General features: G+C 35.8%; 1 protein-coding gene across 3 annotated transcripts in view; it reads right to left on the bottom strand.

Moving 5' to 3' along the window:
* Positions 1 to 77: 77 nt before the first annotated feature.
* Positions 78 to 20,069, bottom strand: part of LOC100370375 (phosphatase and actin regulator 2-like) — a 34,280-nt gene continuing 14,288 nt past the window's right edge. For 2 of the 3 annotated variants that reach the window (XM_085493151.1, XM_085493152.1), the window contains exons 2-13: positions 19,289 to 19,459; positions 16,912 to 16,980; positions 12,823 to 12,963; positions 12,534 to 12,677; positions 11,184 to 11,292; positions 9,195 to 9,331; positions 6,311 to 6,470; positions 5,848 to 5,903; positions 5,678 to 5,739; positions 5,093 to 5,230; positions 4,563 to 4,639; positions 78 to 3,643 (exon numbers count right to left, since the gene is read on the bottom strand). In XM_085493151.1, coding sequence (XP_085349277.1) covers positions 3,628 to 3,643; positions 4,563 to 4,639; positions 5,093 to 5,230; positions 5,678 to 5,739; positions 5,848 to 5,903; positions 6,311 to 6,470; positions 9,195 to 9,331; positions 11,184 to 11,292; positions 12,534 to 12,677; positions 12,823 to 12,963; positions 16,912 to 16,980; positions 19,289 to 19,459 — 1,280 coding nt within the window. In that variant the 3' untranslated portion in view covers positions 78 to 3,627. The remainder of the gene's footprint in view (positions 3,644 to 4,562; positions 4,640 to 5,092; positions 5,231 to 5,677; positions 5,740 to 5,847; positions 5,904 to 6,310; positions 6,471 to 9,194; positions 9,332 to 11,183; positions 11,293 to 12,533; positions 12,678 to 12,822; positions 12,964 to 16,911; positions 16,981 to 19,288; positions 19,460 to 20,069) is intronic. The other variant, XM_085493153.1, reaches the window with a different exon arrangement.

The following is a 20,069-nucleotide window of genomic DNA, read 5'->3' as shown; positions in this document are numbered from 1 at the left end:
GATAGAAAAAATCCAGCTTAAGACTGTAGCAAAGAGTTTTTCACTATCTCATGGAGAGAAATAAAATCACACATGCATTTGTTCTGATATTGTCCTGTTTTTATTTTTGGTAAATTAAGTAAAAGGAAGTTTTGGTAAAAATTACAGAGATTATTTGATTATATAAAATACAAAACATGATTGCCATTAAAGGGCAATGTAATACACAGACCTTGGGGTAAAAAACCTAACTTGTCAGTCAGCTGTATAAGCAAGACAATAGATAGGACTTGAGTTTTCTTTAACCTAGTTAGAGAGTTGCACACTTTATACTTGACATGATGTGATGGTTGATAAATAAATTTACTGCAACAGAAGACACCGAGTGAATAATTACAAAACACTGGTAATAACATGATTTCAATGAAAACCATAGCAACTCCATCAAACTAAATAAAAACAATCTAAAATTTGGCTATAATAACTATCTAAATATACATTTTATTGTAAGTGCATGAGCTGCGTTTTTTTTTTTTTTTTTTGCTAATTTGTTCAGATTAGTTGAACCATCTATTAATAGAGCCAAGGCACGAAATCCAAATGTACGGTGATATAGTGTGTTGTATGACGTATATTTATGACACTTCATGCTATGCATGCTGTCTTGGTATTGTTTATATGTGTATAGTCGGCTGTCTAGGTGCTGCATGTTTACAGGTACAGGTAATCCATGTAATATGAACGTAAATGATCATTGTGATACCAAACAAGTAAACACATGTGATAAAATGTTCAATGCTATGTATGCATGCATACATACAGTATTCTATCACCATAAATTGGAATATGATATCTCGTCAATGAGTTTCATTCATTTCATACCCCATTGAGCTTACGATTTAAAATGAGGGGGAAATAAAACGCCAAAAATGAAGCTCATTGCCCTTAACATGGATAGCCCATATGAAGGGGGATGTGTTTAAAAGTGTTACCAGAAAATGAGTTACCGAGTATGCATAAATAGTTTGTGTGTAACAAAAGACAGAAAACTACTAATTCACCTTATAGTGTTCATAACCTCTTAGTACAACCGCAACCGCCCTATCCAAATGCATGTAAATCAAGGTCCCATATAGTCTCGTGAGAATGACAGTCAGTCAATGTTAATAACATAACATACCAAGTCCAAAAACATGTTTCAACATTGTCGAAGGGGTTGCACATTGCCAACTGTAGCACAAGTAATGTATGCATTACCAAACTGAGCTGTTGAGCATTCATTTGTTTGTCCACTTTAGAACGCATACATGTATTACATCACAACATACACCATTCTCAACATGTCCATGTCATAGCTAGAAGTAGACATGTACATTACAGTTGTGAGTCATTGCGGCCAAGGAATAGAATGCAACCAGTGTACATCCTGTGAATGGCTGCACGATTACCGCAAAGCGTTCATACATACATACATACACTCAAATGCAAAGCACATGACATGCAACATCAGTGTATCTTGAGAGCTCATTAGCAAAAATCAGATTATCTTATCTTGTGGTGCTTCAAACTACATCTCATATGTAATATACATAGAAAATAGAGATGATATGTCAACAAATTAGAGAGTAAAAACAAAACCAAACTAAATATTCTATGCATGCAGTTTATAACATGGTTTTTGGACAAATAAGATCTGCACAATAATATTAACTATACAAATGTAGCTGACACGTTCTCATGAACATTCAAGTCAGGTGTCTCAGTGTACCATGTATATACATATGGCTAACTGTCCGGGGGGCCTTAACATGGAATACTTTCTACAATATGAAAACAAGTGTGGCTGTTTACAATCTTCATATGAATACACCTATGGCAGTATATAATTTACACATGAATACATGCAAGACTCGTTACAAACTCCATATGAATACATGTCTAATTGTTTACATTCTCCATACGAATATGTGTGGCTGTTTAGAATCTCCATATCAACACACCTATGGCTGTTAAATCTCTATATAAATACATGTGTGAGTGTTTACATCCTCAAAAATAATACATGTAAAATTGTTTACAATCTCCATACGAATACATTTGTGGTTGTTAAATCTCTATATAAATGCATGTGAAATTGTTCACAATCTCCATATGAATATATGTGTGGTTGTTAAATCTTCATATAAATACATATGTGTCTATATACAATCTCCATATATGAATACAATATGTTTACAATTTAAATATGAATACATGTGTGGCTGTTTACAATCACCAATTGAATCCATATGTGGTTTACAACCTGTGTATGAATACAATGAATACCATTTACAATCTCCATACGCATTACGTGTTGCGATTTATATAATTATATAACTGACACAAATGCTTACCGGTATATACACTGCTAAAGTCAAAACATTGGACATGTGACAATGGCCACACACCGAGCCCCTGTGCTATAACAGCCATAGACCCATGGACTGTGTCATTCTATATAAATAAAGACAATTTAAGTATCTTTCCCCTTAATCCAACAAGTAAGATTAAGATGCTTGCCTAAAATATGGAGGGAGTGGGCTAAACAATTCTCAGAATATTTTGCCAACTTCACATAATTACAGATTGGGTGGATTCATGGTAAGGGCAGTTACCGATATAAAAGTGCAATAGACCTTAGAAATGTACGCTGAGATCTTATTGATAGCGAGAGTCATGTGACATTCAGCAGCCATTTGCATTTAAGTTCTATTTAACTGTGGTATGTTGGATCATACTTTGAGGTGTATTTTTTTGAACAATTATGTGACATATTTGATGGTAGGAATATTTACATGAGAGGGAGCTGGAAATAAAATTAATTTGTTTGTCCACTTTAGAACGCATACATGTATTACATAACAACATACACCACTCTCAACATGTCCATGCCATAGCTAGAAGTAGACATGTACATTATAGTTGTGAGTCAGATGAGAAAGATAACTTACATTCAAACACTATCCAAAGAAATTGAACTTTGAATATTTAGGCTCTCCTCTCTGTAATTCATGTTCATATCATCAAATATGTACAAAAACACCAAAGAAAATCAAGTATAAGTGCAACTTAAAAGAAAATGACAAACTAACTTGAATGATGAGCAAAAAAACCAAATACTACCAATAAAACTGTGTGAAGCGCTAAGCAGAAAACAGACAATATGTAATTACACCGAATTTGTTCTATGAGAAACGCATGTTAGGCGAGAAAGCATTTCTCCATTAGAGTGTTCAGATTTGTTACTTTTGTCTGAAAAGTTGTATCAATAATTTCTCAAGTGATTAAAAAGTTTACAGATGCAAAACAAAAAATAGCTGCATAATGATCACATGTAAAATAGTATGCGCTTCTAATAGAGCAGATACAGTAACTACATCATATAAAAGAAGTAGTATTTAATGGGCGGCCTGGTCCCGAGAAGTATTAAAAGCGGGATATATTAATAATAATGGATGGAGATGCAGACGTCTACATACACACTTAAAAATATCTACAAAACCATTATACAATATGGATGATATACATATTTATAATGACAACTACAGCAATATGATTTGTACAAAAATTAAATACTTCATAATGCATATTGTAAATTGCAATTCTTCATTATGGTCGATGAAACCTAGTGGGTAGAAGAGAAAGAGAGTATTTAGATAATTTGATGAGAGTATAGTATGTAGTTATACGCCAAAGTTTGAATGAAGACAGTACAGCAAGAGTATAAACTGTCACATAGTAGAGGTTGAGTACATACTTCATACACATTTTCTGATTTTCTGATCCAACAGCTTGGTGTAGGAATCTCAGAAATTAACAAATGGTCAAAACTATTGAAACTATCTCATAATGAATCCGCGAACAGCTTAAAAAAAACACTGAAGCATTGCCACACGATATGCTATACTCCAAGAAGGAATTCTCATATTGTCCAACAAGCAGTCTCTTGGCTGAAATAGCTCCGCTGTTAGCAATGCACATTTCAATTAAAGAACTGAAGATATCATTAGAAAATGAACAAATCTGAGAAAGGTCTACCTGAGGTACCTATATGCATATGACAACAACATTCATCAAAATCAGAGAATTGAAGATATCATCACGAAATGAACAAATCTGAGAGAGGTCTACATGTGGTACATGCACCTATATGTATAATATCAAAGCAATTGTACTTGTGGTTCTTAAAAAGAAGTTGAAAATATCACTTTTTACCAAAAATGACAAACATATTCATCATGAAATCTAAGAGGTCTGCCTATTAAAGTATACACCAAGTATCAAAGCAATTGTAGTTTTCAAGAAGAAGTTGAAAAAGTAAAAAGTTGACATGGACAACGACAGACAACGGTCGCCGAACAATCACTCCTATGATAAGCTCCTTCCGACAAAATCGACAGCAGAGCTAAAAAACTTCAAGGTATTTTTTTTCCCTGGTGATCAAAACCCCTTACCACTCACTCAAAGGCTGGTCATTATTAATTGTGTCTCATTTGAATGTCACAAACTGTTTAAGGTTTGGAAGTAGCTTGGCTGTCACATACCTTGTAAATTGCCTACTTGCTTCATGTACTTCCATTTCTGTGCTTTTAAATTCATTCAATTCTTTTCTAATCGCAGCCTGCAATGATAAAAATACAACACACTTGTTATAATTGCCACAGTTGTTGTACCTAGTAAAGGTTGGATGGATACAAGTCCCATGCGATGCATGCTACACATGTAAAATGCATTGTTGTCACAGTGTAAGGCCTGCTTATCGCTAATGAGAGGGCACCCACAGAACTCACACTGGACAGGGGGTTCTTTCACTGCTAGTATAGTGAAATTAACTCAACTCAAAGGACATGGTGAAACTAGGTAATACTAGTACTGTAAAATGTGTATTAGAAGCCACATCACTAATAGAAGTCACACCCATTCTTTTTCAATAATAGAGAACCAAAAAATCAGAATTTCTCAGATGCTCTAATAGAAACTGCATCTCCTCTGTTGTATTGTACCATTTTTATAGAAGTAAAATAAGTAATAATGATGGTTTGCAATATTAGAAGTAATCTTAGCTGTAACTTGCCTTATCCTGAGGAGTAAGTCTTGTCCATGGTTTATCAGCTTTTCTATCATATTCTACTGTATGTGTAACTTCCACATAGTCACAAAATTGAAGAATATTCCGCCTCTTCAGTTCTTCTACAGTCGGTCGAAAACTCAACTAAAACAATGTAATGGATAATCAGATCAGATAACGAGAACAGATAATGGAACCAGCCCGCGCACGTCTGGCCAATGGGACCAGCCCGCGCACGTCTGGCCAATGGGACCAGCCCGCGCACGTCTGGCCAATGGGACCAGCCCGCGCACGTCTGGCCAATGGGACCAGCCCGCGCACGACTGGCCAATGGGACCAGCCCGTGCACGACTGGCCAATGGGACCAGCCCGTGCACGACTGGCCAATGGGACCAGCCCGCGCACGTCTGGCCAATGGGACCAGCCCGCGCACGTCTGGCCAATGGAACCAGCCCGCGCACGTCTGGCCAATGAAACCAGCCTACACACGTCTGGATATATGATCATATTACATACATCTGAATATATGACCATATTACACCAAATCTAGGATAAGGACCAGATAAAACATGTGGATATTGCACTACTCACTTTTCTTGTAAGGATACTCTTCATCTTTTCTTTATATTCTTTTTCTTCTTTTTGACTTCTTCCTATCAATCAAAATAAATAAATAAAATATGTAATTGAACTGAACAAAACAGGCAGAATAAGGAGGATATAAAACCTTTATCAAGTATACACAACCAATTCCAACTTACTTCTGAGTATATTCCTCTGCTTGAGTTCTTCTTCTGTGGGTCGCAAACTTAACCGTCTAGAAAGAAGAAATTATATGTGAATTGCCCAGCTCCATTATAAGATGTAAATATGACACACATATTCCAAATAAGGAAGACATTCAAATATGTCCGTAACATTTTCTAACACGTCTGTATGGCACTTCACAGATGTTTTTGGTGCGAGATGTACAAAAATGAGAAATACACAAGGTAGAGTAAATGAGTTATATTGATTGTATCACTTTGGCAAAACAAGTGTAAGAAAAAATTCTAAACCACTCAAAAGATCAATTCATATTCATAATTTTGAGCCTGTAAGGACGAGAGATCATCTACAAAGATACAATCAGCAACAAACCTATAGATTATGCAAATAAGAAGGACATGCACTCCATATTGTAGAGTTTTTTTTAGCTTAAGAAAATCCACAAATAATTCTTACCTGTCTAATTTAGCTTCCAATGAAACCTTTTCCACCTGTTTTTCAACGTCTGATTTTTCTTTGATTATATTCCTATCCACTAATATATTGCGACTCGGCCTGTTTTGTAATTTAAGGGCTAAGCTATCTTTCCTGTTTACTTTGGACGCAAGTCCGTCCACTGTTGAACAAATACATATTATGAACACTCAATTCAGGTGGTACTGCTTTTTTTTGAAGAGTTTTAAAAGTTCAAAAATGGCGTACAGGACAGAATCTCGCAGCCTTGGAATATGAATACAATGAATACAAACGATACATTAAGGTGAATTGTAAACAAATGTATATAGTTGATACATGCTTTATAATAAGTGCATAATAGTTTGTTTATATTATTATTATTACATTTTTTTCACATATCCCATCAACATCTGCTATGATTTGGTCTTTACAAGGGCAGAAGGAAAGCAACAATGGTGTTGTCCAAATAAGGACATGGCATATGATATTATTACATAGAGTTGTGTTATATTTATGCAACAAGCCACACAATATTGTCTTAAGGATGTAGTAGACTTTCGTTGGGCAAAACAGAAAAAGCTTGATAAAAATAATAATAATGATTAATGACTAACAATTTTTACATGTTATTGTAGCCCTTGCAACACTCTATCCAAAAATTATGATAACGCTAATGTCAACATTAATTACGTCACGTGACTGCTAAATAAACAAAATCGATTGTTCTGCTATTTTTACTGCTACTAGAAAACGAAAACAGTTAGCCAACATATTTTTATGAGAAAAGGAAGACTACAATGTTCTTAACAATAATGTAAAAGAGATAGTTTCTGAGTTGTTTGGTTCTTTTACAAAGTGGTGGAGAAGAATTCTGTAATAAATTAGAGTGCTCTTTTTTCACAGGTCAATTAGTAATGAAATATTACTGATACTTGAAAAATATTTTACATTTTGTTTTCAATTGATCTTGAGTTCAATCTCTGAAAAAATCAATGAAATCGGGCAAGAACTGTTCGCGTAATCGTGATTTTTGTGGTTTTAGACACGTTACGTTTCAAGTGGCTGAAAAGACTCAAAAACCAAAAGTAGCACAGTCGAGAGGATATTTTCTGTTCAGCGCATCGTATTCAGTTAATTTTTGATGTTTAGGATAGCTACTGTGTTGGTTTTATAAAAATCAAAACAACCCGTTTGGTACAGGGCCGATAAAGTATGAAAAAAAACGATAATTTGAAAAAAGCAACGTGAAAACGAAGTATGGCCGCTCTTGAATAAACAGTGTAATCCCGTTATCAATTTAAATGTATTTGCTTGACAAACTTAGTTTCGAGTGTTATCCCATATCACAACAAACTTGGCAATTGTTTATGTACAAAACGTGATATGCGACCGTTAAACTTGAACACTGTCATGTCTACCCTCCCTTTCTTGCAACTTTCTCGTAAGCCACCGCACCTGAACCGAGCGAAAGTGTCATCAGAGCAGAACTACATAATGAGATGAGAGTACTCGAAAAAGCTACGCTTTTTATTTTTACTAAATATCGGCGATGACACTTTTGTTGTTGAATATCAATTAAAAATCGTATTTGAAGTAAAAAAAGGGCCTACTATTTGCTGACTGAATCCGCTTGGAAGCAAGTCAGTCAAGCTTGCCGACAGTACTGCCGTGAATTACAGGTCGTCGTTTTTGCTCTATAACTCGTTACAATCGGAGTTTCGTTTAGGTTAGTTTTGTCGACTTGCAGTACGATTGTTATAAAATTATTACCAGCACAAAACAGTTTTCATTTCAAAGTGCTAAGAATGTACGCGTAACTGCTTTGTCTACGAACCACCGATGCGTCATTAAAATTTGAAAGTCAGTCTGCCGTCCCACATGACACAATGGACCTGATTAGTCGATTTTTGACTACCTCGTATTCTTAGCCAATCCGCGTGCATGTGCTATGTTCGAAAGGCCGCATGTGCGCCGGAAACTAAAGTGAGATTCCCAGCCATAACGAGATTCTTCATTGATATTTATTTTTCCCTTTTTACACCGAGAACATTTACAGTGGTCAGCCAGATTCGAAATCATTATATCCAGGCCGGCGAGCCTCGTGTTATTCGCTCCACCGCAAGCGTTACCAGATACTGCAGACTTCGCTGGCGATATTTTTCGTTTCGACATCATGCTCATCCTGTATGTTGATGTTGTGTCGTCAGCCTCCAGTGACAGTTTAGTGGTGTCCTCATCGTCAGCATTCGAGGTAGTTACGGTGGTGTCTTCAGTCTCCAGTGCGGTAGAGCAGGTGCCACTTTGGTTTTCACTCGACTTGTCTGTTGTCGACTCGTCCGACTTTGTTTCGTAGAGGGACTGTGTTTCGTAGTAAAAAATACGGTTTCTGCTATTCAGAAACTTGCAGGTTTCGCCTGTCATTGGAACACTCTTTTTCCAATTTTTTCCCTGTGCCATTTTTCAAAATAAACTTGGTCAAAACAAAATAAATGAACAATAATATATAGTAGAGAAAAGCGATGCGATGAACTATCAGCAACGAGTGAGTGTATCCGGTCATTTGACCGGACGCGTACACGCGATGTTTATTTGCGGGATTAAGCTAATTACAAATGTTATTGTTTTGGCTCAGAGGGACTTAGCCGAAGTGCACATTCCGCGGGATTTCCGTTAATTGTAAATTATTTTTTATTTTTTAAACAGCCGTTTTTTCTTGAAATAAAAACGTGATTTAATAAAAAAAACAAGGTCGTATGGCTGCCTATAGATATAAGTCACCATTTAATAAAAGAAAAAAAAATGAAGAAAAAAATCACCACGAAAGTCTACTACATCCTTAACTTGATACACATCTGGACAATAAATATATAAAACGAACACTTACTGTATTGTTCATCATCGCTATCATCTCGATACAAAATAGGTTCATCATCTGAATCACTGTCACTGCGTATTATATCACCGTTACCTATCTTATCTGGTTTCCTTTCTATAACAATGGGTTCACGACCTATTGATACTCTGTAATATATACAACTGTTCTAATCAGTTTATTGACTAGATAGGAAAATGTTACACACATAACACAATAGATTTACTCATCATTCAAACAACATTAATTTTCCTGCCAAAATTTGGTGTTACATTTTGTACATTTTTCAGTACTTTTCTAAAATTTCGTTGATAATTTTAGCTCAAATGGACATAACATTGTTATTGTCTCTGGAATGACAATCCTGTGTAATGCTCCAGTCAATGTCAACCCCCACCCTCCAGACCTCAGGGTTTAGTGGGGCATTTGGAAATTATTTTTGGAAAATTTGCCAAATGCCCCACCTCCTTGGCAAGAAGGATAGGCACCTCTGAATATTTCGGCATCATGGTCCTGAAGAGCGTCTATAAAAGCAGCATACCGATCTTCACTGTCCGCCATGCTTGCTATCAGTAGAGTAGTCAATGAACGTATACGCATGCGCAGCTAGCGATGATGGGACATGAAACACGGCTATTACCCCACCTCCACAGGCACAGTTTGGCGGTAAACGCTTCTAATGCCCCACATTTGTCCCGTATCACCTAAGGTGGGAGGAGTCAACGTTGCCATTGACTGGAGCATAAAGCATCATACTCAGAGATGATATATAGAAGATAATATTTGGTAATCGTAGTCCTAAATAACTATTAAAAATAGCTAGACGTTTCGAGCAATGGCTCTTTATCGATAGCATAGAGCACACTTTCTTCTATGCTATCGATAAAGAGCCATTGCTCGAAACGTCTAGCTATTTTTAATAGGTATTTAGGACTACGATTACCAAATATTATCTTCTATATATCATATTTATCAGTCCGAGCAGCTTTTATTTATTTATAAAATACTCCGAGATGAATGTTTACAGTGGAAAAATCGGTTTTGACAGTTCAACGTAAGCAGCGTGCAATATTTTTGGTGATTTACTGAAACGATAATACAGTCGTATTTACCAATAAAGATGTGATGCATGTTTATCAACACTGGGCAACAACTAGTGTGACTTTTTGAATTTAGAGCAATCAATATCATTCATGTTTATAACCATCAGCTACATTGTCTCTGACTTTCTTCAAGGCATGTGTTATGTTTAGAGACACAATTTTATTTTGGGTAATACAAACCATGTAACTATCCAATTGCCAAACTGCATGGATTAAAACTATAATGTTTGTTGACACAAAATTCAAATGCATGTGTGATTTAAGGTTTTTATTGATGCATAGTGACTAATTTGATAGTGGAGATTTGTGAGAAATAAGTCTTAAATGTTTTTAATTGTTTTTCAGCATATCAACATTTTGACAATCATTTCAGCTTTGTGTTAGAATTCATTTGCAGCCTGCAGCAATTCGAATGCATCCTTGTTTCCTACAATTTGTGCAAATTTATTGTGAAATTACACAACAGAGTCAGTCAATAGTTTTAAAAAGTCGGTCGACTGGAAGCGTACATTTCATTTCCACCAACAACCATAGGTCAACTTAACATGCACTGTGCATCAAAAAAACCCGATTATAAGCGACCAACACTATCAACTGACAATACATTCAATTGTGATATTTAACTATCATCACATGTCACATAACAGAAAAATCTGTGTTGTACAACATGCATCATTAAACAACATAATTTTAGTATCACATTTTCAACAAGATACCAGTTTATGTTCAACCTTATATTTTCAAATACAACTTAAAGGAGAAGACAAAAGAAACAACATAATGCTCCCAGTTGAAGAGGATCCACAAATGTAGGAGAATGGAATTCACAATTTTATTCCACTTTGATTCTCCAGCAAAGTGATATAGTTAACCAAAATAATGTTAGCATTCAACTCACTTTTTCACAGGCTGTGTAAACTGGATTTCTTTCTGTGGTTCTACATTTTCTTTATTCATTTCTACAATTTTTACTTTGGATTCGTCTGATGACCCTATTCCCATTTTGGCTGAAACAGAAAACAAACAGGAAGGGTAAAACACAAATGTATCTCCATTCAATGGTTGTAATCTATTAATCTCAACTCTTTAAAGCAGAGCATTCCACACATTGAAATGACGTGGGACAGTAATGTCAATATTACAAAGCCATTACCTGGTTGACTTGATGCATCTCCCTCACTGTGTACAGTATGTGAAGTCTTAGGAAGGACACTGAGAAAGATTACCTGGTTGACTCGATGTATCTTCCTCACTGTGTACAGTATGTGAAGTCTTAGGAAGGACACTGAAAAAGATTACCTGGTTGACTTGATGTATCTCCCTCACTGTGTACAGTATGTGAAGTCTTAGGAAGGACACTGAGAAAGATTACCTGGTTGACTTGATGTATCTCCCTCACTGTGTACAGTATGTGAAGTCTTAGGAAGGACACTGAGAAAGATTACCTGGTTGACTCGATGTATCTCCCTCACTGTGTACAGTATGTGAAGTCTTAGGAAGGACACTGAGAAAGATTACCTGATTGACTTGATGTATCTTCCTCACTGTGTACAGTATGTGAAGTCTTAGGAAGGACACCGAGAAAGATTACCTGGTTGACTTGATGTATCTCCCTCACTGTGTACAGTATGTGAAGTCTTAGGAAGGACACTGAGAAAGATTACCTGGTTGACTTGATGCATCTCCCTCACTGTGTACAGTATGTGAAGTCTTAGGAAGGACACTGAGAAAGATTACCTGGTTGACTTGATGTATCTCCCTCACTGTGTACAGTATGTGAAGTCTTAGGAAGGACACCAAGAAAGATTACCTGGTTGACTTGATGTATCTCCCTCACTGTGTACAGTATGTGAAGTCTTAGGAAGGACACTGAGAAAGATTACCTGGTTGACTTGATGCATCTCCCTCACTGTGTACAGTATGTGAAGTCTTAGGAAGGACACTGAGAAAGATTACCTGGTTGACTTGATGTATCTCCCTCACTGTGTACAGTATGTGAAGTCTTAGGAAGGACACTGAGAAAGATTACCTGGTTGACTTGATGTATCTTCCTCACTGTGTACAGTATCTGAAGTCTTAGGAAGGACACTGAGAAAGATTACCTGGTTGACTTGATGTATCTCCCTCACTGTGTACAGTATGTGAAGTCTTAGGAGGGACACTGAGAAAGATTACCTGGTTGACTTGATGTATCTCCCTCACTGTGTACAGTATCTGAAGTCTTAGGAAGGACACTGAGAAAGATTACCTGGTTGACTTGATGTATCTCCCTCACTGTGTACAGTATCTGAAGTCTTAGGAGGGAGTTCAGGAGGTAAGTCTTCTGTTGGCACTATGGGTTCTGGCATAGGCACAGCTGTAATCACTGTCTCCTCACAATCTGTTGTACTTTCTAAAAATATCATATCAGCTATTATTGTTGACATTCAGAATTTCATGCAGAAATCATCATTTTCCCAACATTGTTGACAAGGATGTTTACATTTTAAAAGTTATAAAATCACTGGGCATGTTATACAGTGGATGGTAACAAATACCTTGAGGTTTTGGTAAATCATTCACATCAACAGTAGTTGTTACAGTTGTAATACTATTGGCAGTTGTTTTTTCTGGTTGTAATGAGGATTCAATATTAGTGGAAGCAGGTAATGGGATATTGTTGGTGTCTTCATAAGCATCTGCAAGACAGAAAACAACAATGGATCTTACATATACTGAAAGCAGAGGAGGAGTTGTTTCTGGTGTTCTTTTCTGGCTATATATACAGAGGGTTGTATCAATATGAACACCTATCGTTACTGTAAAATTTGTATTAGAATCAGTGGCTTCTATTAAAATGATACAATGCAACAGAGGGGATGCAGATTCTATTATTCTACATATATGAGAAATGATGAATTTTTGGTTCTCAATAATTGAACAAAAAATGGGTGAGACTTCTATTAAAGATATGGCTTCTAATACAGATTTTACGGTACTATCTTATGAGGTGGATGTAACTGGTATCAAAACATGATTATTACCAATCTAAAGATGCGAGTCAGGTGACTTATTATTCCCATTCACCACAACTTGGAATCCAGTAACCTAGATACTGTGTTAACAAAAATGTAATGTAATAATCAATATATTTATTTGATGTTCACTGACTAGCAGAAATACAACATAACACAGACTGTGTTGATAGGTTAACGTTTAGTATGACCGGAGACCTATACAGGGTCTCAAGGTCACACAGCATCAAATTCTATATAGAGCGCTTGTCATTCTATAACAGACTTCCAATATGGCTGCAGTCTTAGTGGTGTTTATCTCAGTCGCCTTTGTCGGTTATATGTTAATTTTGTTACCAGTCTCACCAATAATACTGTTATTTTTAGTGTCAGTATAAATTCCGATAAGTAAATTTGGAATATAATCAACGCAAATCGAACAACAGAATGAAATTCCATTCACTTCAAATGACCATGTTGTATTCTATGTATGTTGCTTTATACAGCACGGCCATCGTGTGATCTGATTGGTAGAAACAGCCCAGCCATGTAAGAGTTGAATTTATTCAAGCATTAGAAATTAGGAATGTCTACGATATCTTCAGCATATACAGTTAAAACATAAAACCACAAGAGTAATAGCTCACTGGACTTACAGAAGATAAGCTAAGCAAAACAAAATCCACACTGTGTCCAATAATTCAAATTAAGATCAGCCATCAGTGATGTAGCTATACAGCAAATAAACCATTAATTGTGGCCCCTGGTCAAGCAGACCATGGCACCAATGATACCATCTTGTTAACTGACATCACTGCATGACTGCTCCCAATTATCTTACTCTTGCACGTCACAGTATGGAACAACATGCATAAGTTGCAATTAACATAATCTGGGGGGGGGGGGGGTGCTACTCCTATCCAGCAAACACTCATCCAATGAGATATCGCAATAAATCCAAATGTCAAACTCAGCATGCAATCATCTTGTCTAATATGAACATCATTTGAAATGTAATAACCTTAATACCACAATTGTTCTATTTATTTATCGTCATAATTTTACCCATCAGACAATCTGTATTCATTACAATTATGAGACATATGACACTTAGATGAGAGAAGTCAACTGTGAAATGTTTGCAGCTAGTTGAAAGGTCATTGACACAAATTAGTGAACTTATTTCCTACTTGTCTATATAGTAACTGGAGGTTGATGAATTATTAAAGGGCCATATACTGTATTTTGTGCATCTAATCTGTTTATACAGTAAAATACTGAGCCAAAATAACTATTGTGGTATAAAATACACAGAGGCTACATTAGAATGTACATGATCACATGTGTAAACAGCTGGAACATTTCTGTTCAGTTAAGCAATACATAGTATTAGCATAAATATATGCCATGTGACATTATGTTAATTATCTCATGTTTACTTATCTGGGAATATACTGTATTTGCACTATTAAGAGCGCATACACTTGCCTAATAAGTGGAGGTATTTCTATGGTCAAAATTCATCATATTTAAATAATCCAGCATACAATAAGCGTAATTTTCGGTGTTTAAGTGTTCTTCTCTTGGAGATGTGTTTTCAATACAACAAATACGGTATAGATCATTTTTGACGGGTATTTACATGGTATAAAAAATTAGAACAAATTGGAAAAAAAAATGTAGCAACAACTCTTCACACACAAACAGCAAATCATAATCTGGTATTAGCAAGGGTGTTACACACTAGAATGTTAAGTACATGAGAGTTTCAAGAGTTGTTATTAGCTGATTTCAAGTTAAAAATAACTTAAGTGGATGTGAGTTCATTGACTGTTCTAACATTCAATGCATGCATGCCTTTGAATACATAATTATCAGTAATAGAGATCAACAAAAATTAATTGCTATAGAATATGAGATGGAGAGATGAATGACTCAATAATTGTACATAAAATAACTTAAATAATAAATTGATAGATCATATAAATTACATAACTAAATAAATGATGGTTGGTTATTTTTATCATACTTTATAAAGAAATTGAAATTCCATATATGACAATATATTTTAAACTGACAACCACATGAAAAATATCTTAACTTTTCTCAGGGGCATTTCAACAAGAAGTACATCCACAATAGCACAAAACTGGTGCTTAAACGTGCACCTTTTTATCAAAAGAACAAGCATGCATGTCACAGTCCCCGTTATCAAACTAAAAATATATAGTTTTGTTTATAGTAATATAGTTGGAACATAAACATGTCAGAGATATGGATCCAGAAGCTGATGCTTGATTATGATGATTTTTTTAACATTAAAATGGTTGACATTCAGTCATCTTGTATCTGATCATCAAACAAGTACTTGTCTACATTGCAAGATAATGCTCTCGAAAAGGATTAATCAAAACAAAATAGTCACTGGTCGGCCATTTTAAATGCATCTGTATATCTATGACATGATGTATAATGAATATGTCAAAGCATGGCAGACATATGGCTCTCGAAGTGCATTTATTTAAAAACAAAATGGCCACCTGTCGGCCATTTTAAATCCGATCTGAAAAATAAAATGTGCATCAATGTCTAATGTATGTATGTACTAAGTTCAAGCAAAATCCATCTGTAAACAGCCAAGATCTGGTTTCGGAATGCCAGAAATGCTTGATTTCAGTACAAAAATGGCCACCATTCGGCCTTCTTGAATTAGATCATGAAACAAATTGATGTGCATATGTATAATATTATGTATCATGTATGTGTGAAGTTTGAATGTTATTGATCCAGGCATGTCTAAGATATACCGGTAGCTCCGGACGTACGCACAGACCCACAGAGGTCAATCCACAAGTCCCTGTTGTCCGAATAGAGACTAATGACATAGCCCCTGTACCATAAAATGAGAAATTCTCAAACAAAATAGCAAACTGAATCAGATCACGATTTTTTTATACAAGTTCATGTGTTCATGTATATGGATGGATGAGCAATAAGAACCCAATCTATAAGCCCTATATGTTCTAGACTACTGCCTGCAATGAGACCTTTACTTCAATGTCAAATTCAATGTCAAGCACATCTCCAATAGAAGTATACATTAATCAAATATTGTATTTATTGTATACTGGATCATTTAAAATTTATTTTGACCATGGACATACCTTTGTCAGTTTCGTAAACGTGTGCATAACTAATAGAGAAAATATGGTCATTATATTCCTTTCTGTCAAAACAAAAACATTTTTCACATGCTGGGCCTTAATGTGTAACATTCTTGCATATAGGTATTGTGCATTTTATTTCAAACATAACAGTAAATCAATTTAGTTTTCACAAAAAAATAATTTTCTTGAATTTCACGAGTTAGGAAAAATCACAAAATTGTGCATGTCATTGGAATTGAAGAAAAGTCAGTCACTATCATAAAATTTTAACCCTACGAATAACTTCAAATTATCACGACGATAAATGATAGTGGCGAAAATATTGGTTTAACCGTGCACAACCACAACACTCGTCATTCTCACATTCTCTCATACCACTTATAGCCATAAGTAAGAAAGTATCAGAAAGTATTAAGATGATATGGTAGATACCATTATATTAGAGGGATGATAGGTATACACTCACCAGGTGGTAAAACACCCTTCTTGATAAGTTCTTCCTTGGTTGCCCTCATAGAAATCTTCCGTTCAAGAGCTTTTAATTAACAAACAAACAAACAAATCATATATAGGAGTTACATGAATGATCATGCATTATAGTGTTAGAATAGGTTGCCATGGAAACATTTGAAGGTAAAATAAAATAAACTTGTAGCTTGTTTGGTAGAATAAAAAAAAAAGCAGACTTGCATGTAATCATACCAACACAAACATACAATATAAATAGTGTCATTGTCAGTTAAATAAATATCTGAGAGTGAGTGAATACACGGCTTTGAACCAGCTCAACTTATACCACTTAAATCTGCCAGATGCCAGGGTTACAAGCAGGTCAGGTTAACCTTTTCACCACCAAAACTTTTTGCCCAAATTTGTCTGTACTTTTTTTTATATTCTTCAATATTTCTGGAAATGAAACTTAATTTTGAAGCCAGCAGACACAATTTTAGTCAATTTTCAGTTTTTACTCAAAAATTGGCTATTTTTGTCCCAATCTTCTGAAGGTGAAAGTGCAGACTATAAATGGGACTATTTTGTGAATTTGTGATGAGAAGAGGGAACTGGTGGTGAAAAGATTAAAGTGTGAGTAAAATGTGTTAAATTTGTTGTGTTCAGTTTCTGACTAATTTACACATATTATGGCAGAGGTTGAGATCATCAAAGTCAAAACTGATACAAGACTTAAGCCATGAAACCCTGGGCTGTGCGTATGCAACCTGTGAAACAGGTCCAGACTGTGTAAAGAGACAGAGACAGAGAGTCTTTTAGGGACTTTTTGGTTGTCCATCTGTAGTGCTAGTCTGGTCAGGAATGCCCCTTCTCTATTCACGTATACTGGGTGAGCATCTCATCAACAGCAGGAATGTTTTAACATGTTGGTGTCTCATAAGTAATTATGATGGATGGTGAAAAAGAGACAAGAATTGGCAAGCAGTTCACTGTTCCATGTAGGTTGCAGGTTCTTTTCACCATTTTTGACCGATTTTTCACTTTATTCAACAAAAGACATTTTTCATACATAAATTCACTTTTAAATGCATGTAGTTGGCTGAGAATTGCTAATCAAACTCTGCAATATAAAATCTGCTCTTGCGTGTCATTGATTCTTGTTATCACAAAATCAGTCATATAAATATTGTTGATCAGATTTCTATGAAGATCTTAAAATGGAATAAATTTGTTTTCATCAATAATATTGCACATGAAATGTATGAAACAAGTTTTTTAAATTTAACATGCATGTCCACCTTAGCAAACAATAACAGTCTACCTTAGACCTTCACAACTCTACCAGTCTACCTAAGACCTTTACAACTCTACCAGTCTACCCTAGACCTTTACAACTCTACCAGTCTACCTTAGACCTTTACAACTCTACCAGTCTACCTTAGACCTTTACAACTCTACCAGTCTACCTTAGACCTTTACAACTCTACCAGTCTACCCTAGACCTTTACAACTCTACCAGTCTACCTTAGACCTTTACAACTCTACCAGTCTACCTTAGACCTTTACAACTCTACCAGTCTACCTTAGACCTTTACAACTCTACCAGTCTACCCTAGACCTTTACAACTCTACCAGTCTACCCTAGACCTTTACAACTCTACCAGTCTACCTTAGACCTTTACAACTCTACCAGTCTACCCTAGACCTTTACAACTCTACCAGTCTACCTTAGACCTTTACAACTCTACCAGTCTACCTTAGACCTTCACAATTCTACCAGTCTACCTTAGACCTTTGCAACTCTACCAGTCTACCTTAGACCTTTACAACTCTACCAGTCTACCCTAGACCTTTACAACTCTACCAGTCTACCCTAGACCTTTACAACTCTACCAGTCTACCTTAGACCTTTACAACTCTACCAGTCTACCCTAGACCTTTACAACTCTACCAGTCTACCCTAGACCTTTACAACTCTACCAGTCTACCCTAGACCTTCACAATTCTACCAGTCTACCTTAGACCTTTACAACTCTACCAGTCTACCTTAGACCTTCACAATTCTACCAGTCTACCTTAGACCTTTACAACTCTACCAGTCTACATTAGACCTTTACAACTCTACCAGTCTACCCTAGACCTTTACAACTCTACCAGTCTACCCTAGACCTTTACAACTCTACCAGTCTACCTTAGACCTTTACAACTCTACCAGTCTACCTTAGACCTTTACAACTCTACCAGTCTACATTAGACCTTCACAACTCTACCAGTCTACCTTAGACCTTCACCACTACATTGTATCCTGGTCTACCTGAGAGCTTCACAACTACACTGGTCTACCTGAGAGCTCAAAAACTCACACTGGTCTACCTGAGAGCTTCACAACTTACTTATTGATGTTGCGGTAAATTTCTCTGATGTCTTTTTCCTCCTCCTCCATTTCCATGGTTTAAATAATCGTCCAAATGATGAAAATTTACTTTTTCTTTCAACAGGCGGTGTACTTGTGCCAGCAATCTTACGATTAGTGGCTTTCATACTATTAACGCTGACATCACCAGCTGAAAAAGAGGGAGCAAAATTGTGAGCAAGATTGCAAATCAATAGCCATGAAACTTTCCTTACTACGTGTCAGTACAGCCAACAAGAATGCGCTGTGAAATAGGATATGGTGATGATGTTATCAATATGTAGTTAATATATGCACTGTTTTGATGATATTTAGGAAAAGATAGTGTTATAACTAGAGATTTAATACAATGGAAAATAATCTTAAGAACCTGGAAGGTTAGTACAGTTAACAAATTAATAAAAAGTAAATTTGTTCATGAATGAATATTAACTAATTAAGTAGTAGGATAGTTTAGGAATGAGTAGTGAATCTTAAAAAACTTGGCAATAAGCCATTTGCAGGTTTCTGATGCATATGATATTCTGTTCATTTCAACAGCAACTGGCAGAATACAGTTTTCATTATTCATACTCAACTGTGAAAAAAATGACTGGTTTCCAGAACTACTTGTACATGTAACTTGGTGCTGAGTACAGCAGATGGATATCAGTGATTATTTCGAAATAAATCAAATCTGCAGATATGCCCAAGCTTAGTTATATACATGTCATGCAGGGAAGAAAACCACAAATGGACATTGTATATATGTAAATTTTGGT

The sequence above is a fragment of the Saccoglossus kowalevskii genome, chromosome 18 (assembly GCF_978046115.1).
Source record: "Saccoglossus kowalevskii chromosome 18, keSacKowa6.1, whole genome shotgun sequence".
Taxonomy (NCBI): domain Eukaryota; kingdom Metazoa; phylum Hemichordata; class Enteropneusta; family Harrimaniidae; genus Saccoglossus; species Saccoglossus kowalevskii.
Note: the sequence above shows the minus strand (reverse complement) of the source record. Positions and strands in the feature narration are given on the sequence as shown.